General features: G+C 40.9%; 2 protein-coding genes across 2 annotated transcripts in view; one reads left to right on the forward strand and one right to left on the reverse strand.

Moving 5' to 3' along the window:
* Window positions 1-365, forward strand: part of LOC111156275 (zinc finger and SCAN domain containing 32) — a 16,133-nt gene extending 15,768 nt beyond the window's left edge. Inside the window, exon 6 of the mRNA XM_022517044.1 lies at window positions 342-365. Within this exon, the coding sequence (XP_022372752.1) occupies window positions 342-365 (24 nt within the window). The remainder of the gene's footprint in view (window positions 1-341) is intronic.
* Window positions 366-1,671: 1,306 nt separating this feature from the next.
* LOC111156156 (olfactory receptor 2C1) lies at window positions 1,672-2,610 on the reverse strand. Its single transcript, XM_022516848.1, has one exon. It carries the CDS (start codon window positions 2,608-2,610, stop codon window positions 1,672-1,674), a length of 939 nt encoding a protein of 312 aa, XP_022372556.1.
* Window positions 2,611-22,410: the final 19,800 nt, after the last annotated feature.

A 22,410-nucleotide genomic window follows, 5' to 3' on the forward strand; every position in this document is an offset into this window, starting at 1 on the left:
CCCTCTGACCTTCTCCTCTCTCATGCTCTCTCTCACTCATTCTCTCTGAAATAAATAAATAAAATCTTTAAAAAAAATAAATGTTTATTGAGCATCTGCTACGTATGAGATGTGTTTAGGTGCTGTGGAGGACACAAAGTATATCACTCTTCTGAAAATAGTCCTAAAGCCTATTGATTTCCTTCTTTGGAAATGTAGTTGCTAAACAACTTACTCATATTAACCCAGTTTCTCTAAGGAAGGAGAACACGAAATATGGTAGTATGTATGTATTCCAATGGCAATTCTAGTGTGCTATATCACATATTGGCATTCTAATTCTAATACCTGTGTTCCTCAAGTTGACTCATGGTGTGCTGGACTGATTGCTGAGTTCCAGTAATGTTAAGATTGAAAAAAACAGATCTGGAGGCAGGGGACATGCTTTATGGAGAGATGATCTTTCCTGGGCTCCTAAACTTGTTTAAAGAGTCTCAGAGCATCCCATAATCCAGCAATTATAATAACATATCCAAATGCTGAGAGCAAATCTCATGGCTGGGACTTTGGAGGAGGCAATTTAAATAAAAAGGTTTAATTGAAAGGAAAAGAGTCTTTCTTTTTTCCTCATTAAATATTAGATGAAACAGAAGATGGCATGTAGACATAAAGAAGAAGATAAACAAGATGACAAAGGAACATATGGATAAGAAGTATGAGTTAGGGGCGCCTGGGTGGCTCAGTGGGTTAAAGCCTCTGCCTTTGGCTCAAGTCATGACCCCAGGGTCCTGGAATTGAGCCCCGCATTGGGCTCTCTGCTCCGCGGAGGGCCTGTTTCCTCCTCTCTCTCTCTGCCTGCCTCCCTGCCTACTTGTGATCTCTCTGTCAAATGAATAAATAAAATCTTAAAAAAAAAAAGAAGTATGAGTTAACAAGGGCACCTGGGTGGCTCAGTCAGTTGGAAGTCTGGCTTCAGCTCAGGACATGATTCCAGGGTCCTGGGACCGAGCACTGCATCAGGATTCCTGTTCAGTGGGGAGTCTTACTTCTCCCTCTCCCTCTCCCTCTGCCCCTCCCCCCAGCTTGTGCACTCTCTCTCTCTCTCTGTTCTCTCTCTCTCAAATAAATAAATAAAATCTTTTTAAAAAAAGAAAGCATGGGTAAATAGACTGAAATACTGAGAAGAGGCAAAAAGAGATTGAGAAAGATGGGGGAATGGATAGGGTACAAAGATGAACTGTTTGAGTTTTCATTTACGATTAATCAATTCTGATTATTTTATGGAATGATAACATCATTATATAACGATATTGCAAACGGAACTGCCTTTTAAGGTACTTAATTTTCTACAAATAGAAAACAAGTAATATTATTACGTGTAATAACATATAATAACATAATAAATAACATGTGTACAACAAGACAGTGAGCTATGTCTGTACTAAGTCAACAACCTCTGAACTGTTGATGAGACTCACCTAAGATCCATTGTTATCTGTAGTCCACAGGATTTTTAGTAAATAAGCACAGAATATTAGAAACAACTAACCATGTCTTAGCAGCTTAGGGTTGTTGGGAATATATCTTGGTTGCACTAGGGCTGGTTCTCCTCATATTCATCAGGACAGAGCGAGAATGAGATAAAGGCAGAAGAAGAAGAGGAGTTAAATGATGATGGAGTTTTCCCTTCTCTCAGCCAAGTTCTCTTCCCTTTCCCAGCAGCCTCCTTAGTGCCCCCTTTACCTCCTTGTTTCTTAGAGTGTAGATGAGAGGGTTCACCATTGGTGTGATCACAGAGTAGAAGAGGGAAATGAATTTGCCCTGGTCCTGGCTGCTGGTCTTAGCCGGAAGGAGATAGCCATAGATAGCTGAGCCATAGAAGAGTAACACCACCACCAGGTGGGAGAGGCACGTATTAAAGGCCTTTCTCTGTCCCTCCGCCGAGCGGATCTTCAGCACTGCTTGAGCTATGTAGCAGTAGGAGATCAGGATGATGCTCAGAGGGACAGCAGTGAAGAAGGTGCAGACACCATTGAGCACAGCCTCATTGAGACTGGTGTCTCCACAGGCCAGTTTGATCATGGCAGGCACCTCACACAGGAAGCTGTCCACCCTCCGGTGCCCACATAATGGGAGCTGCAGAGTGAACGTTGACTGGATCACAGAGTTGCTCAAGCCACCCAACCATGCAATGGCAGCCAACAGCCAGCACAGCCGAGGGTTCATAATGGTGGTGTAGTGCAGAGGCCGGCAAACTGCCACATAGCGGTCAAATGCCATCACCACAAGCAGAATGCACTCAGTAGCCCCCAGCCAGAGGAAAACGTAGAGCTGGGTCACACAGCCTCCATAGCTTATGGTCTTGTCTGGTCCCCATAAGTTGATCAGCATTTGGGGGACTGAGCTAGTAGTAAAAGCAAGGTCTAGGGACGAGAGGTTGCTGAGGAAGAAGTACATGGGGGTGTGGAGCCGGGCATCCAGGCAGGAAAGTAGGATAATGGTTGAGTTCCCAAGCAAGGTCAGCAAGTAAGAGAAGAGAATGACTATGAAAAAGATGATCTCCAGCTGCGGATGGTCAGATACGCCCATCAGAATGAAGCCCTCCGAGAAGCTGTAGTTGGAATCTGCCATTCTGGTTGCTGTCAGTCACTTGAGGAATCCGTCCAGGGAAAACCACTGAGAGAAAAGCAAGTAAAAAAGCAAAGTAGATAAGGTTGCTCTGCATCAGAGAGAATCTATCAGTTTTCTGGGCGTCATATGTAAGTACCAATTATTTTTTGTGACTGCACATGTTCACTGCAATCCCCAACAACTGTCAGTCCCACATGAATAGAAACTTTATTCCATCGAATGGCAAACATGAGTTATTGTTGCATTGAAAGAAGTGCCTTATGAAGGAACAAAAAGATTAGGGATCTTCAGTTCAGCACAGCAGTCACAACAGGGTAGAGGGAGTTGACCATAGAATTACACGTAGAAATTCTTAAAATGCACATTTCCCAGGGCGCTTGGGTGGCTCAGTGGGTTAAAGCCTCTGCCTTTGGCTCAGGTCGTGATCCCAATATCCTGGGATTGAGCCCCGCATTGGGCTGTCTGCTCAGCAGGGAGCCTGCTTCCTCCACTCTCTGCCTGCCTCTCTGCCCACTTGTGATCTGTCTGCCAAATAAATAAATAAAATTTATTTTTAAAAATTATTCTATTTTTTTATTTTATTTTAATTTTTAAAATTTTAATTTAATTTAATTTATTTATTTTTAAAATTTTTAATTTTTTAAAAAATTCATATTTCCCCAGCCAAGGTTTTTATATGTTCATGGGAGAGGGAAGCGGACTCACTCTACTTGGAAAAGCTCTCCAGAAGTTTCTGATAAACATGTCCCCCTCTCTTCCAAATCCTTCCCATTCTTGGTGAAAACTCCTGGTCTAGAAAGAAGAAGTTTGAAGAAGAACATGATGAGTCTATAAAATCACGAAACAAGTGGAAAGAGTCAATAATTCACCAAATACAGAAGATACAAACATGTAAGTTAGGAAGAGGTAAAGGTAGGATAAACAAAACTTCACATAAGCCTCAGTAAGTTTAGGTGGAACAGGCTAAAGAAATAAACAGCAGTTATGCATAGGGGGTTAAAAGAGTTAGTGGGTACCCATTATTAGTAAAGGAAACTGGAAGATTTTGGAGAGTATCCTTGATCTTTTGAGGTATATAACCATCATCCCCATGGAGTAGTTCTTAACATCTCACAAATAAAAATTAGGCCTTGCAAAAATTGACAAGGCAAGAAACAACAAATGTTGGAGAAGTTGTAGAGAAAGGGGAGCCCTCTTACACTGTTGGTGGGAATGCACATTGGTACAGCCACTTTGGAAAACAGTGTGGAGTTTCCCCAAAAAATTAAAAATAGAGCTTCCCTATGACACAGCAATTGCACCACTGAGTCTTTACCCCAAAGATACAGATGTAGCGAAAAGAAGGGCCATATGCATCCAATGTTCACAGCAGCAATGTCCACAATAGCCAAAATGTGGAAAGAGCCAAGACGCACTTCAATAGACAAATGGATAAAGATGTGGTCCATATACAAAATGGAGTATTACGCAGCCATCAGAAAGGATGGATACCCAACTTTTGCATCAACATGGATGGAACTGGAGATGATGCTGAATGAAGTAAGTCAAGCAGAGAAAGTCAATTATCATATGGTTTCACTTATTTGTGGAACATAAGGAATAGCATGGAGGATATTAGGAGAAGGGAAAAATGAAGGGGGAGAAATTGGAGTGGGAGATGGACCATGAGAGACTATGGACTCCAGCAAACAAACAGAGGGTTTTAGAAGAGAGGGGGTGGGGGGACGTAAGCCTGTTGATGAGTATTAAGGAGGGCACGGACTGCATGGTGCACTGGGTCTTATATGCAAACAATGAATCACGGAACACTATATCAAAACTAATGATACTCTACTAAAGACAGCTATTCAAGCAGAGACTACCCAAGTTGTCGTGATACGAGGGATTATGTGCCACCACCGAGAGATTATACTTACCGTGATTATGGTCATTCTAGTTCACGTGATGACTACCCGTCAAGAGGCTATGGTTGTGATCTTGACTACCCGTCAAGATGGCTATGGTTGTGATCATGACTATTCAGATCATCCAAGTGGAGGTTCCTACAGAGATTCGTAAGAGAGTTATGGTAACTCACGTAGTGCTCCATCTACGTGCTCCGCCATCTTATGGTGGGAGCAGTCGCTATGATGATTACAGCAGCTCATGTGACAGATATGGTGGACGTCGAGACAGTTACTCAAGCAGCCGAAGTGATCTCTACTCATGTGGTCATGATCGGGCTGGCAGACAGGAAAGACGGCTTCTCCCTTCTATGGAAAGGGGGTACCCTCCTCCACATGATTCCTACAGCAATTCAAGCCACGGAGCACCAAGAGGTGGTGGCCGTGAAGGAAGCTGATCCAACAGAGGAGGAGGCAGGAGCAGATATTAAAAACAAACAAAGGGGGGCGCCTGTGTGGCTCAGTGGGTTAAAGCCTCTGCCTTCAGCTCAGGTCATGATCCCAGAGTCCTGGGATCGAGCCCCGCACAGAGTCCTGGAATCGAGCCCCATATCGGGCTCTCTGCTCAGCAGTGAGCCTGCTTCCTCCTCCTCCTCCTCTCTCTCTCTCTCTCTCTCTCTGCCTGCCTCTCTGCCTACTTGTGATCTGTCAAATAAATAAATAAATAAATATTTAAACAAACAAACAAACAAACAAACAAAGGGGTGCCTGGGTGGCTCAGTGGGTTAAGCCTCTGTCTTTGGCTCAGGTCATGATCTCAGGGTCCTGGGATCGAACACTGCATTGGGTTCTCTGCTCGGTGGGGAGCCTGCTTCCCCCTCTCTCTCTGTCTTCCTCTCTGTCTACTTGTGATCTCTCTCTCTCTCTCTCTCTCTGTCAAATAAATAAATAAAATCTTTAAACACACACACACACACACACACACACACCCCAAACAAAACTTTGGACCAAAATTCCTGTTCAAAGAAACAAAAAAGTGGAACATTTTCTGTCATAACCATTCAAGGCCTACTAAAAGGGAAAATTGTGTTACTTTTTTAAAAATTTCCTGTTTAAGTTCCCCTTCCATAATTTTTATGTTCTTCTGAGGGAAAAAAAGTAAAACCTGTTTAATCTTATTTGATTTTATGACATTGCTATCGATAAGCAAATGTTAAATGTGTTAAGTACTTGACTTGTGTACTAGTGTTGTAATTTTTCAAGTTAAAAGTGTCCTTAAAGGCCAATTCCTATATCTGATTTTTCCCAGTAAATGAAGCAAAGCAATTCTAAGACCTTCCACAAACATCTAGCCATCTAAAATGGAGAGGTGCATCTTTCTGCCTATACAAACAAGCTAGCTATTAGAGGGCGGTCGGGGTATGCTACTCTCAGGATTTCAGAGTGTCTTCAAAGTGAAATCTCAGTGTTCTCTATATGAAAAACCTGAGATCAGACGCTTATGTAAGGAAAGTGCTTTTCACCCTGTAAATCCAAAAAAACAACTGGATAATGTTGGCCATATTTTATCTGACATTTCCTTGGGAATCTACAAGAACCTTCCTTCTCCCTCCCCCAAGAAGACCATTTTAAGTGTGCGTTAAGCAACTACAGAATACGAAATAGTTTGGCCAAAACAAAAAAACAAAAAACAAACAAACAACCACAACAAAAACTAATGATGTACTGTATGGTGACTATCATAACACAATAAAAAAGAATAAAACAAATATTAACTTTAAAAAAATAGGCCTCGTTAATAATGGGCCAGTAGCATACCTCTATCAAGTCAGGGATGATAAAGGATTTCAGAGAACTTTTTTTCCTCAGAGAACTTTTCAACCCTCCTTCAGGCAGAGCTCTACCTTACACATCAAGCAGAGTTTTAACTACTTTTCCTTTTCATTTAAAACCTAAGGATGCAAAGGAACGGACTTACCATCTGATAGCCGGCTCATCTTTCTGACCCAGAGTTCATTCTGAAATCCGTCTCATACCTCTGGCTAGCAGAAGTGCTTCTCCTCTTGTACCCATGTAAGGGAAAGAAACAGGAAGACACCGCCCATTTCTTTCCATAAACTCTGTGACATTTGGGTGGCTGGTGTTTTGTGGCAGCTCAGGGATGCCAGAATTTCAGACTGGGCTCTATGCATACGGAATGGTGTTCAGCCCAGGAACAAACCAGCCAAAGCAAAAAGGGAAAAGCCATACCTAGAGTGGGAAGCGATCAGCCTCAGTCACCAGAAAGAACAGAAGGAAATGCAGGATCAGCTAGATTCTTGGTCTGAGCCCGACACACTCCCCAAGCCAACGGGACTGCAACTTCGTTTGAATTCAGCAACTGGGCTGCCCTTCAGGGTGTCTTCCTCCCTCAGAGGGTCTCTTTCCCTGGTTCCTGTTTCTCTCATAATCTGGGAAGGTTAAATCGATCCTGCACTACTGGCACTTTAAGGGGGGCCTAGACAGGACAATAGTGATCTCAAAGGGTGCGTCATTTATGGGCCAATTTTGGCAGGGGGACAGCCAGACGGAGGTTGTCTGAGTACAGAATGGTTTTCAGGAGTGGCTTATACGATGCACATATGGTCATCCTGGCCTGCTGGTTGAATGCGGTTTGAATGTTAAGGATATTGAGAAAAACAGCCGAGACTTGTGTGTCAAAGAGAATCCCAGATACTGTAATCGCCCACCGTCACCCAGTTTTCTGCGAGCTCCTCCTCCGAAATTGACAACTCTCAACAGACCACTAGTGGACTAGGTGCCACATCTGGAATTGGGGTTGGCCACCTCCTATCATGCCAACTGCTCCGAAGCCGCTGGCATTCCCTGCTTGTGACAGCATGCTCTCAGAGTCCAAGCCTTACTTTAATATTAGCCTGAGCAGTGAAGGGAAAGTGAATCATCAAAAGCAGAGAAACAAACCCAATTCTAAATTCCCAGTCCTGGTATAGAAGTTTTTAAGACATGTTTGAAGTATTTCCTCTATTTGGGAGAAGGCTGGCAACGACATTCTTGAGAGCTGTTTGTGCCTGACTCTCTTGCATGGACGTTCTAAGTTAATCTTTCTTAAGGACATGGCCAGAATGGGAAAGGGGTTTTCAGTGGAGAGTAACATTGAGGGAAAATGGCAAGAAGAACCACAAACAAAACAAAACAAATTTGTCTAGACGGACGAAGTCTAATGTGAAATACAAACAAAATCTCCCCAGGCAGAAAGTTTAAGGTATCTGGGGCGCCTGGGTGGTTCCATGGGTTAAGTCTCTGCCTTCAGCTCGGGTCATGATCCCAGGGTCCTGGGATCGAACCCCGCATCAGGCTCCCTGCTCAGCGGGCAGCCTGCTTCCCCTCCTCTCTCCCTGCATGCCTCTCTGCCTACTTGTGATCTCTGTCTCTCTCTGTCAAATAAATTAATAAAATCTTTCTAAAAAAGGAAATTTAAGGTATTTGATCAGATGAACAGGAATTTTATTTCTAAATCTTAGAATTCAAGAATGAGATATAAGTGAGTTTGAATCTTAAAAGAGATAAAATAGGACCAGTAAACCAAAAAGATGACAGAGTTCAAACTAAAATTATGGAAATTGTAATGCCTAAGGGGCATCCCAGTTTAAAAATATTGAACTTTAAGAAAAAGTTATAGAGAGAAATTAAGGGAATAAATGCTGTCTGAAGGGGACTTCAACTTTTGATGTTCATATCAGGGGAGACAACCAATCTCCCTTAAAGTTGATTTCTGAAGCTGCTGTTAGAACAGAAGTCCGGGCTGCACGGATCATGAGCCTGGGTCCGGTGGCAGTTCTAACGAGCCCAGGATCTCATAAAATAGGAAAAGGGCCAGACATATGGCAGCATGTCACATAGGTATACCGACTGAAGACCACCAACTGAGAATGCAGATGGTGGGATAAGCATGGTGTTCCAGGAAAGCTCTCCAGGCTACCTCTCTCTGCAAGGTGACGGCAGTCTGCAGTGGGTGTCACCAAAGGGAAAGCGGAGAGTTTGACGTGAGGACCAGGAGGGAAGCCTTCTGCCATGCAGTGCCTGGCCAGTTGCTTAGTGGAAGGTCTTACCTGATTTGCCTGATGGTTTAAAAGACATGGAGCATGTGCAGATTTTTACAGAGGAGGAAGCAGGAGGCAATCGTCCCCACAGAAAATAGTGAAGACATCAGTTCGTTTAACAAGCGGTTGAAGGGAGGTTTGACTTTGCGTTCTCTTCCACTTAATGTCTTCACAATAATGAGGATTTTAAAGATGTGATTGCACAACAGGTGTTTTCCTCTGAAAAGGAAAATAGGCTTAAATTAAAAACAAGAGAAATTATGACTGGACCTTTTTAGGTTTCAGCATGATAAAACATGGGTAGTTTCCTTGGCAAGAGAGAGAGAGGTGTCTAGAGATTTGCATGCCTCAGGGCACTTGACTATAACCAAGTCTTCCAGGACCTTCTCCTGCTGAGGATTCTGATCCTAGGAGTCAAGTGCACACTGAAGAATTTTGTTTTCGTTATTCTCATTGGATTAAGAATTTCCCAGCTTCTCTCCTGGACCATTTTACATATGACTTTGTTAAAGAGTTCTTCACTTGTAGTTTTCAAACTTCCCTTCACAGTTCAAATATGTTTGCCTCCCATCTCTTCTCTCAGCTGATAGAGAAGGTCACACATGGCCCTGGGGCTCTAAAGCCATGCCACCTCCAACCCTTTTTCTGTGGGAAGATTCCAAATCAGCACCTTTAAAAAGCCATTCACTTCACACTCTCTTTCCTTTCCCCATCTTGGTTCCCTTTTTGTCTCTCATAAACCCTGAAGTCTCTGTTAATAAAAGTCTGTGGATGGTTCACGGGAATATACCTTTGGCTTCAGGACTCTGCCAAATCCATCACGCTGTCCCTGGTGGGCCAAGTAGGAGAGAGAGAGAGAGAGAAAGCTAGAGAGAGAGAGGAATTAGGGAGGAGGCTCTGTGCGGGTGCTTCCCTGCCCACTAGTCGGGAGCACAGTCTTTTAACCTTGGGGCTGGCCCTGGCAGCACTGGCTCTGCCACTTGGAAGCCCAGCTGGCTCGGGCTCATTCTGCAGAGCCCAAGAGAGCACTTCCATCCCCCATAGGTAATTGGCACAAAGCATTTGCATGGCCAGCACATGGGGAAAAGTCTGTCTCTGAAGAACCCGCTCCATCTTTCACCTCAGTTCGACCCCAAAGATATATTACTAATTTAATAGTAATAAGAATAATCACATTCTTTAACTAATGACCGGTGATGTTACTGTATCCCTTTCAAGGTACTTTCATATACTCCAGCTCAGTTTTTAAAATGCTTTCTGGGGCACCGAGCTGGCTCAGTTGGTAGAACATGGGACTCCTGATCTCAGGTTTGTGAGGTTGAGTCCCACTGCGGATGTAGAGATTGCTTAAATATAAAATCTTCAAAATGCTTTTTATGGCAGTTGGAGCAGGTGGTCTGTTCACCACTCAGGAGATGAGTTAACTGAGCAGGAAGTGATCGTATGACATGCTTAGTGTTAAACATCAGTGACTTCAGTGTTTGCTTCTGCACTGAGCATAAACGAGCCATTCTACGCAGAAGTGGTAAGGGTTTTGGACTCATCATCTGGGAGATGCCATCCTTGAGTGTTTTGCGGGGAGGAGAAGAGGAAAAGGGGTTCCCACTATCTCTGGCTCTAACGTAACCCACGAGTCAGGGGTACGAGCCTTTGACGCTGCCACCATGCTGTGTGAAGAGTAATCCCTTACGAACGATACTAAATAAGTACATAAAAGGTGACTGGTAACCTCGTCAGGTCATTAGATGTCATGGAAGATCAATTATCCCAGAAACTGCAGACTTAGAAACCATGTCATGCAAAGGACTGGTCACTGAGGGTTCACCACGTGCCAGGTGCTTGTGGTGTCCAAGGGTGAGCAGGATGGGCCCAGCCCCTGTTGACTGGCGCTTCCCACCCCATAGTCTCAGGCAAGGGTCTCACTCATTAGCGCTCCCTGCTGACTTATGCCAGACACTGTGCTCAGCAGCTTACAAACATCATCACAACGACCACACCGGGCGGGTATTATTCCTACTTTACAAGAAACTAAGGCTCAAGGGCGCATGGGTGGCTCAGTGGGTTAAGCCTCTGTCTTTGGTTCAGGTCATGATCTCAGGGTCCTGGGATCGAGCCCTGCATCGGGCTCTCTGCTCAGCGGGGAGCCTGCTTCCCCTTCTCTCTCTCTGCCTGCCTCCCTGCCTACTTGTGATCTCTGTCAAATAAATTAATAAAATCTTAAAAAAAAAAAAAAGAAACTAAGGCTCAGGTATTACATTACTCATCTAAGCAAGGAGTAACTTAAACCAGGTCTAATTTACTACAAAGTCCCCACTCCTGAAAAATCGAATCTCAATGAACAAAAATGGGGAATTCAGTAAATGGTGGCCTCTGCTGGACTACTGCACCACCTGTCATCTTTGGACTCTGTAAGTCTTCTCTTACTTTGATTTAATTTAATCTTATTTTATTTTATTTTCCACTTTATTCTCAATCCCTACTCTCATTCCGCTCCACACTCATGGGCACTGAATGTGGCTGACATGCGAAGTGTCTGGGTCTAATTGTACCCTTGTAAAACACAGTGTGTCTTATATATGTAAATGTTTTAAATTGACATCCATGGCATTTGCCATCAACTTCATTCCGTTTCTTACCTTTTAACTTCTTTTTTTCACAAGGTTCTCACTTATGTTTTAAAAGACACAACCAGGGACGCCTGGGTGGCTCAGTTGGTTGAGCGGCTGCCTTCGGCTCAGGTCATGATCCCGGCGTCCTGGGATCGAGTCCCACATCGGGCTCCTTGCTCGTCAGGGAGCCTGCTTCTCCCTCTGCCTCTGCCTGCCATTCTGTCTGCCTGTGCTCGCTCTCTCTCCCTCTCTCTCTCTGACAAGTAAATAAATAAAATCTTAAAAAATAAATAAATAAAAAAAATAAAAGACACAACCATGTTGCTATGTGTCCAATTGCTTCAGTATTTCTCATACTGAATACACATCTATTGTATTTTATTTTTCATTTATAGGGATGAACGCACAGCCTGTCTTAATTTCCCACTACCACAAACAATGCTGCAATGAACATTCGTGTGTATATCCCTTCATGGAAATGGATGAGTGTCTATAACAGATATGTGTGTATGTACGTATGTATTTAAGTATATTCTAGATGGAGATTGCTGGGCAACAGGGATATACTTTTTAAATTATTATTGTTTATTTATTTGATAGAGAAAGCTCACAAGTAGGCAAAGAAGCAGGCAGAGAGAGTGGAGGAAGCAGGCTCCCCGCTGAGCAGAGAGCCCGACGCGGGACTTGATCCCAGGACCCTGAGATCATGACCTGAGCCGAAGGCAGAGGCTCTAACCCACTGAGCCACCCAGGTGCCCCGCAACAGGGATATACTTATGAGCCTTCTCAGATTCTGCCAATGGGTCGATGCAGTCTATGACATCCAACAGCTAGAAATGAAGATTTCTGATTTCCCCTCATCCTAGACAACAACTAGTATAATCACGTCTTCTAATGTATGCCAAACCGATGGGTATAAATCTCAGTTTATACTGCATTTCTATGATTACTAGTGAGGTTGAACAGTTTTTAGAGATGTTTTGACTTTTTAAATTTCTTATTCAATAACTTGTCTTTTCAAATCCTCTGCCTGCTTTTAGTTTTTCTGTGTGTTGGTTTACTTGCAGTAGTTCTTAGTATAGTCTAGGTAAAACTTGCTGGTTACACACATTATAAATATTTCCCCTGAACCTATGCTGACCTTCTTTGAACAAAAATCCTTAATTTTGATATAATCCAATTCATAATTTTCTGCCTTGAAGTTGATTTGTGCTTTTTAAAAAAATTTTTTTAAATTTATTTTTCAGACAGAGATCACAAGTAGGCAGAGAGGCAGGCAGAGAGAGAGGGGGAAGCAGGTTCCCTGCTGAGCAGAGAGCCCGATGCGGGGCTCCATCCCAGGACCCTGAGATCATGACCTGAGCTGAAGGCAGAGGCTTAACCCACTGAGCCACCCAGGCGCCCCTGATTTGTGCTTTTAAAAATTCGTCCCAATCCCTAATATAGAAATAAATCCCATTTCTTTTCTTCAAATGGTTTTATGTTTTACATTTAAGTTTTTAATTCTTTGGGAGTTCATCACTGTGTGTAATATGAGGTAGTGATCCAACTTAATTATTTTATTAGAAACTGGGCGGGGGGTAGTTTTGCTTCACACAAAGCAAATTCAGAGACAGACAGTCAGGATCTGGCATGGTAGCAGGTCAACAATCATCGATCCAGGTTCCTTCCATCTTCCCGCTCCACCATCCTCGTCCGTGGCTTCTATCCTCCAGGCTACCTGTGGTCTAAGATGGTGGCAGGTGCTCTGGTCATCATGTCCCCAGTGCTGCAAGAAAGGTAGAAGATGTTTTTGCCTCTTAGGGGAAGCTATCCTAGAAGTTCCATCCAATAGCTTCATGTTACGTTCATTGATGAGGATTTGGATACAACAACATGTAATTGCAGAGGAGGCTGGGAAATGTAGATTTTACCTGATCACAAATATCATATCATATCATATCATATCATGCAGCCCCAACAATGTAAGTGTTGTATTACTAAGAAATGGCGAGTAGATGTTCAGTAGCCAAGAAGTAGCCCCTGCCACAAAAAGATTATTAACTTGCTTTGAAATGGCCTTTTGTATTGTTTGGATAAGCACAATAAGAACAAACTCCTTTACAATAAAAAATATCCAGGGCACCTGGGTGGCTTAGTGGGTTAAGCCTCTGCTTTCAGCTCAGGGTCCTCGGATCGGGGCTCTTTGCCTGCCTCTCTGCCTACTTGTGATCTCTATCAAATAAATAAATAAAATCTCTAAAAAAAAATCCAAATAAAAAAGATCTTTAGGGTCTTCCAAGTTTTACGGAGAAAATGTCACAAAATTCTCAAGTTTAATCATTTTAAAGGATCAAATACAATGATTTTTATTACCTTCACAAGGCTGTACAATCACTGCCACTGTCTAGTTCCAGAATATTTTCATCTTCCCAGAAAAGAATCCATGTACATTTAAGTAGGTACTCCCCATTCTACCTTGACCCCGATCCTCCAACCACTAATCTCCTTTCTGTCTATATGGAATTGTCTATTCCAGATTTTTCATATATAAGGAATAATATATGGCCTTTTGGTTCTGACTTCTTTCATTTATTATAATATTCATCCATGTTGTAGTACATATCAATACTAAATTCCTTTTATAGATTAATAATATTCCAATGTATAAATATACTATATTTTGTTTGTTCATTCATCAGTTGATGAACACTTGGGTACGATACACCTTTTAGCTATTATGAATAGTGCTACTATGAACATTCATGTATGAGTTTTTGTTTAGAAGGATGTTTCTAATTCCTTTAGTTATATACCTAGAAGTAGAATTATTGGCTCATATGGTAATTCTATGTTTAACTTTTTGAGAAACTGCCTAACTATTTTCCACAGAAGATGTACTATTTCACAGTCCCACCAGTTTTTCCATATTTCAACAATACTTGTTGTTTTCCTTTAAAAAAATAAATAGCAGGGCGCCTGAGTGGCTCAGTGGGTTAAGCCTCTGCCTTCGGCTCGGGTCATGATCTCAGGGTCCTGGGATCGAGCCCCACATCAGGCTCTCTGCTCAGCGGGGAGCCTGCTTCCCCCTCTCTCTCTGCCTGCCTCTCTGCCTACTTGTGATCTTTCTCTGTGTGTCAATAAACAAATAAAATCTTTAAAAAATAATAAAAATAAATAGCAGTCCTAGTGGATAAGGCGTGGTATTTCATTGTGGCTTTGATTTTCATTTAGCCCATGTCTAATGATGTTGAAGCATCATTTCATGTCCTTATTAGCCATACATGTATCTTTTTTGGAGAAATGTCTATTCAAGTCCTTTGCCCATTTTTTAATCAGGTTGTTTGTCTTTTTGTTGTTAAGTTGTAAGAGTTCTTCATATCTTTTTGACACTAGATACTTATCAGACATATGATTGACAAAAATGTTCTCTCGCTATGTGGATTGTCATTTCACTTTTTAAATGGTGTCCTTTGAAGCACAAAAGTTTTTTTTATTTTGATAAGGTTAATTTATCTATTTTTCTTTTGTTGCTTTTGGTTTTGGTGTCATATCTAAGAATCCATTGCCAAATCGAAGGTCATGAAGATTTAGCCATATGTTTTCTTTTAGGAGTTGTATAGTGTCAGATGTTATATTTAGGTCTTTTATTCAGTCTGAGTTAGTCTCTGTATATGATGTGAAGTACATAATCTGACTCTTTGGCACGTCCATGTACAGTTTTCTCAGGACCATTTGTTGACGATACTGTTCTTTCTCCATTGAACAGTCTTGGCACTACCGTCAAAAATCAATTCACCAGAGATGTACGGGTTAATCCTGGACTTTCATTTCTATTCACCCGACATATATGTTCATCTTTGGGCCAATACCACAGTTTTTCATTACTATACCTGTGCAGTAATTTTTGAAATTGGAAATAGTGAGTCCTCCAACTTTGTTCTTTTTTGATATTGTTTTGACTATTCGAGGTCCTTTGCAATTTCATATTGATTTTAGGATGCACTTTTCCATTTCTACAAAGAGGCAGTTGGTATTTTGACAGGGATTGTGTTAAATCTGTAGATTGCTTTGGGGAACATGGCAATCTTAATAATATTAAGTCTTCCAGTCCACGAACATGGGATGTCTGTTTATTTTGTTCTTCTTTAATTGCTTTTAGCAATATTTTATAGTTGTTAGTGTACAAGTATTGTATCTTCTTGGTGAAATTTATCTCTGAGTATTTTCTTCTTTTGAAATATTATAAATGGAATTGTTTTCTTCATTTACTTTCCAGATTGTTCACTGCTAAGATACAGAAACACACCTGATTTTTGTATCTTGATCTTTCTTACACTTCAACTTTGTTGGATTTGTTTGTCAACTTTAATAGTTGGCTTTTTGTTGAGATTCCTTGACATTTTCTACATAGAAGATTCATGCCATCTGTGAACAGAGATAGGTTTGCATTTTCCTTTCCAATTTGGGAATGAACAAAACAAACTGAAGAAAATATTCTATAGTAGGGAAATATTTATATAAAAAATGTAAATATGTGAAACAATGTATACTGTTTATTGATACCTACATACAATTATATAATGCTTCAATAAAGCCAGGATGTTCTAGGCATTTTATGTGTTCATTATTGAATTTCCCTGAAAACCTCACAACATGGACTTTTTTTGACTTTCACTTTACAAAACAGAAAATTGAGAAATCTAGATGTCAGATAAACACATACATTCCATGTTCATGCATACACACACAATACACACACATTCTCATAAGCCATAAATTATGACACAACCACCAGTCTTATTCAGAGTCCCCCCATTTTACTTGCAATTATTTATGCATGTGTATGCATTTGTGTGTATGTGTATCTAGCTCTCTACAATTTTATCCCATGTGTAGCTTAGTGAATCCTCCCCTACAGTCAAGATAAAGAACAGTTCCATCAACGTAAGGATTCCTCAGGTTGCCTTTTTATAAGCACATCCTTCTACCTCCTGCCCCCCACCTTAACCCCTAGTAACTACCAATCTGTTCACCATTTGGAAAATTTTGCCACTTGAAAAATATAATAGGAGCGCCTGGGTGGCTCAGTGGATTAAAGACTCTGCCTTTGGCTCGGGTCATGATCCCAGGGTCCTGGGATCGAGCCCCGCATCAGGCTCTCTGCTCCCTGGGGAGCCTGCTTCCCCCCTCTCTCTCTGCCTGCCTCTCTGCCTACTTGTGATCGCTACCTATCAAATAAATAAGTAAAATCTTAAAAAAAAAGAAAAAAATAATAATATAATGTATAATACAGAATATAATAATAATATAAATGGAGCCATATAGTACGAAACCTTTTGAAATTGGTTTTCACCACTTAGCATAACTCATTGGAGATTCACGAAACTTGCATGTTTTCATGTATCTATTATTTATTCCTTTTTATTGCTGAATATTATTCCATGGTAGTTAAATAGTTTACCATAGTGTAAGCCATCTGGGTTGTTTCCAGTTTTGGACGATATGAATGTAGCCATTATGAGTATTTGCATGTGTGTGTTTTAACTTTTATTTGCATTATTTATGCAGAATTTATTCCCAGGGTCTAAGTTTTTGTTTCTTAAGTTTCTTCTATGATATCTTTTTCTTCTGAGCAACCTCCTCTCCTGGTTTAGAAATAATCTACTTGGGGCGCCTGGGTGGCTCAGTGGGTTAAAGCCTCTGCCTTTAGCTCAGGTCATGATCCCAGGGTCCTCAGATCGAGCCCTGTGTGGGGCTCTCTGCTCAGCGGGGAGCCTGCTTCCCTTCTTCTCTCTCTGCCTGCCTCTCTGCCTACTTGTGATCTCTGTCTGTCAAATAAATAAATAAAATCTTTTAAAAAAAGAACAAAATTGGAGGATTCAACTTCTCAACTTCAAAGCATACTATAAATCCAGTAATCAAAATGATGTGGTACTGACTTAAGCATAGACATGCAGACCACTAGAATAGAACTGAGACTCCAAAAATAAGTCCATATATCTATGCTCAACTGATTTTTTCGGTAGACTCCATGCCCAGCGGGGAGCCCAATGAAGGGCTTCAACTCACAACCCTGAGTTCAAGACTTTAGCTGAGGGGCACCTGGGTGGCTCAGAAGGTTAAGCCTCTGCCTTCGTTTCAGGTCATGATCTCAGGGTCCTGGGATCGAGCTCTGCATCGGGCTTTCTGCTCAGCAGGGAGCCTGCTTCCCCCTCTCTCTCTCTGCCCGCCTCTCTGCCTACTTGTGATCTCTCTCTGTGTGTCAAATAAAGAAATAAAATCTAAAAAAAAAAAAAAAAAAGACTTGAGCTGAGATCAAGAGTTGGATGCTTAGCTAACTGAACCACTCAGGTGCCCCTGGTCAAATGCTTTTCAATAAGGATTACAAGACCATTTAGTGGGGGAAGGAATAATTTCTTCAACAAATGTTGCTGGGACAACTGGATTGCCACATGCCAAAAAAAAAAAAAAATCAACTTGGACACCTACTGCATACCCTACAAAAAAGAAATTAATGAAAATGTATCCATGATCTAAATATAAGAGCTAACACTATAAAACTTTTAGAAGAAAATATACAGGTAAATCTTTGTGACCTTGGATTTGGCAATGGGATTTGATATTTATTTATTTATTTATTTATTTATTTATTTATAAATAAAAGATTTCATCTATTTATTTGTCAGAGAGAGATAGAGAGTGAGCACAAGCAGGGGGAGCAACAGACAGAGGGAGAAGCAGGCTCCCTGCTGAGCGAGGATTCCCAGTGCAGGACTCTATCCCAGGCATACCTGGCAATGGGTTTTTAGATGTGACACCTAAAGCAAAAGCAGCAAAGGAAAAAAGAGACAAAATGGACCTCATCAAAATTTTAAAACTTCATCTATGAAAGGACTTTTATCAAGAAAGTAAGAAGAGGGGTGCCTGGGTGGCTCAGTCAGTTAAGTGTCTGCTTTCAGCTCAGGTCATGATTCCAGGGTCCTGGGATCAAGCCCCAACATCAGGTTCCCTGATCTGTGGGAGCCTGTGACTTTCCCTCTGTCTCTCCCTCTGCCTCTCCCTCTGCAGCTCCCCCTGATACCCCTGTTAAATAAATAAAATCCTTTTTAAAAAAAAAAAAAAGGAAAGGAAAGAAAGAAAGAAGAGCGGTGCCTGGGTGGCTCAGTCGGTTGAGTATCTGCCTTCAGCTCAGGTCATGATCCCAGAGTGTGGGGACTGAGCCCCACATGGGGCTCCCTGGTCAGCTGGGACTCTGCTCCTTCTCCCTCTGCTCCTCCCCCTGCTCATGTTCTCTCTCTCTCCTGCTCTCCCACTCTCTCAAATAAATTTTAAAAAATCGTTTAAAAAAGTGGGAAAACTTACAGAAGGGGAGAAAATACTTGTAAATCATATATAGGGTAAGGGCTCAGTATCCAGAATATATAAAGAACTTCCACAATTCAAAACCAAAAAGACGAACAACCCAAGTTTTAAATGGCCAAGGGATTTGAATAAACATTTCTCCAAAGAAGAGAAATGGCCAGAAAGCTCATAACAAGATGTTCAACATCATTAGTCATTGGGAAATGCAGATCAAATCACAATGAAATACCACTTGACACTCATTTAGATGACTTCAATAATAATATAAAATAGGCAAACAGCCAATGTTGGCAAGGATGTAGAGAAATTAGAGCCCCTGTACATGGCTGGTGAGAATGTAGAGTAGCTCAGCCACTATAGAAAAGTTTGTTCCTCGATAATTCAATAGAATTACCATATAACCTCACAGATCCCTTCCCAGATATATACCCCCCAAAAATTAAAACAGGCACTCAAACCAATGCTTGGACTTGCATGTTTATGGCAGTGCTATTCACATTAACCAAAAAGTAGACAAGCTCAAATGTCCATCAGCAAATGAGTGGATAAACAAATTGTAGTCTATCAATACTATGGAATGTTACTCAGACAAAAACAGAATCAAGTGCTGATACGCGCTACAGTGGGATGAACTTCAGAGATATTATGCTCAATGAAATAAAACCCAGGCCCAAAAGGTCACATATTGCAGAACTCTATTTTTTTTAAAGATTTTTATTTATTTGAGAGAGAGAGAGAAAGAGAGAGCACAAGTGGGGGAGAGGGAGAAGCAGGCTCCTTGCCCTGCTGGGAGCCTGACATGGGGCTCAGTCCCAGGACTCTGGGATCATGACCTGAGCTGAAGGCAGATGCCCAGTATGACTCCATTTATAATAAATAGTCAGAATAGATAAATCCAGTGGGGGCAAAAAGCAGATCTGTGGTTGCCAGGGACTGTGGAAAGGGGGAAGTGGGGAGTAACTACCTAATGGATACAGGGTTTTCTTTGGGGGTGATTAACATGTTTTGGAGCTAGATAGAGGGGGTGGTTGAACAACATGTGAATGCTTTATTTTTTTATTTTTTCAGTGTTCCAAGATTCATTTTTTTATGTACCACATCCAGTGCTCCATGCAATATGTGCTCTCTTTAAATGTCACTAACTTGTTCACCTTAAAATAGTTAATTTGGGATGCCTGGGTGGCTCAGTGGGATAAAGTGTTTGCCTTCAGCTCAGGTAATGCTCTCAGGGTCCTGGGATCGAGCCCCGCATCAGGCTGTCTGCTCAGCAGGGAGCCTGCTTCTCTCTCTCTCTCTCTCTCTCTCTGCTTACTTGTGATCTCCATCTGTCAAATAAATAAATAAAATCTTTAAAAAAATAAAATAAAATAGTTAATTTTGTTCATCTAATAGAATATCATCTATTAAAAAGTTGCCTATAAAAATCAATTTGCCATGCTTATGTGGGTCAATTTCTGGCCTCTTTATTCTATTCCATTGATCTGTGTGTCTATCCCTTACCAATCCCACACTGTTTTGATTAGTGTAGCCTTAGAGAAAGTCTTAAAAGAGTGATGTGAATCCTTCAATTCTTTTTTATTATTTTGCAAAACTGTTTAGGCTAGTTCTCTATCTTTCCACTCTACATTAAATCTATTGATCAATCTGGGGAGAGCTGACATCTTTACTATGTGGAGTCTTTCCAATTTATGAATATGGTATGTCTTTCCATTAATTTGGACTTCTCTTACTTCACCAGTCGTTTGAAGTTCTCAAAATACATATCCTGTGGGGTTGTTTTGGTCATGTAAGTGTTTTGTAAGAGTTATTCCTAAATATTTTTTAGAAGATTTTATTTATTTGTCAGAGAGAGAGAGCACACAAGCAGGGGGAGCAGCAGGCAGAGGGAGAAGCAGACTCCCTGATGAACAAGGAGCCCCATGTGGGACTGGATCCCAGGATCCTGGGATCATGACCTGAGCCAAAGGCAGATGCTTAACCCACTGAGCCACCCAGGTGTCCCTAAATATTTTATTTTTGGAGGTATTGTAAATGATATTGTCTCTAGTGCATAGAAATAGAATTTATTTTGTTTGTTGACCTTGCATCTTACGATCTCACTAAATGTACTTTTTCTGGAAATTTTTGTTAGGTTTTAGGTGATTTTCTACATTGAAAATCTCTGACATCTGTGAACAGAGAGTGTTTTAATTTTTTCCTTTCCAACCTGGATGTTTTATGTTTCCTTTTCTTGCGTTTTTGCACTGGCTAAGACTTCTGGTATAATGCTGAACAGGAATAGTATGAGTGGGGATTCTCACCTTGTTCCTGATCTCGGAGGGAAATCATTTAATTTTTGACAATTAAGCTTTTTTTTTTTTTTTAAATAGATGCTCTTTTACAGTTTGAACAATTTTCATTCCGCTCCCAAATTGCTGAAGGTTTTTATCAGAAATAAATGTTTTATGTTTCTCTCTAGTTTTACAACCGTGTTCACGTTCAGGTTTCTAGTTGTGTTGAGATCAAGGGAAATCAGAGAAAATAAACTGTCAACTCACAATCAATTCAGTGGTACTTTGAATTCTGGTGCTGTTCTCCACATCACCGCCTGCTATTGGCTCTTTGAAGTTCTAAAATAGCTGCTCCATTTGTTTTATCCAGGTTTTATAGTTGTTTCTATGTGAAAGAAAAGATGAGGCATGTTCACTCCACCTTACCCAATACCAATAGTTTTGCTTCTGTCTTCCCAATCTTTATTCATTTTGCTTCTCTGTATTAATGATTCTCCATTCTGGTATGTGCTCCATGCAATATGTGCCCTCTTTAAATGTCACTAACTTGTTCACTTTAAAATAAAAATAAAATCTCCAAAGGAGATTTCCTAAATTAGTTTCTTTCCAAAGCCTTTACTTAATCTCTCTTTTCGGTCCACACTCTTCTTCCCTGTTGTATTTACTAGTTACCTGGAAGCCTACCTGTCACTCTCCACTTTGCTCCCATTCTTAGTCAATTTTATTACTGAGCTATAAGTCTCTTACCATAAAATTCACCATTTTAAAGGTTATAACTCAGTGGTTTTATTAGTATCATCCCAATTCATCACAACTATTTAATTCCAGAACATTTGCAACACCTCAAAAAGAAACCCCTTATTCTCTACCAGCACCTTCCATTTCCCTTGTGAATGTAAAATCCCAGCACATAAAATAATGCCTGGACATAAAAAGTGCTCAGTAAATATTTACCCAACGTCAAATGAATGAATGAACGCTCACAGTGGATATATTTCTAAAAGTTTTAAGGAGTAAACATACCCAAGTACAAATAAGGACAGAACCCGTTTTGGAAACAATTTAATTTAAATGCCAATTTGGGAACTGCAGGTCATAAACAGTAGCTTATCGTACAGCAATTCTGGTCAAAATAACACTTGGTTAGCTAAGTTGCCTTTTATAAAGGATAAACTATGGAAGTATTAATTGGTCACAAAAGAATCTTTCACAGAAGTGTACAGTACAGTTCGTGATGATCAGGGCCCTGAGCGTTGCAATACATAGTCGCTTATTATAGAATAACTCCAGAAAGAGGATCGAGGGATGGAATGAACACCAACAAGGGAAAAGGAGAGAATATTCCTTATTAAGAGTAAGTATGATATCAAATGGAAAAGAAAATAGAATGGGAATATTAAATTTCCAGGTCACATTGTATCCTATCAGTTACTGAAATATGATGGTCAAAAACTAATTAAAATAAATATTATCAAGCCCGAAAGCTGAGGGGGGTGAATTGACACAAAATTCTTATGATTTTAGTATAAGTCATTTACACATGACACGTTATTTCAAGAACAAAAACTTAAAGCCAATGCAAGGAGGTAGATGA

Source organism: Enhydra lutris, unplaced genomic scaffold (assembly GCF_002288905.1).
Source record: "Enhydra lutris kenyoni isolate GAN:26980312 unplaced genomic scaffold, ASM228890v2 scaffoldscaffold45, whole genome shotgun sequence".
Classification (NCBI taxonomy): Eukaryota; Metazoa; Chordata; class Mammalia; order Carnivora; family Mustelidae; genus Enhydra; species Enhydra lutris.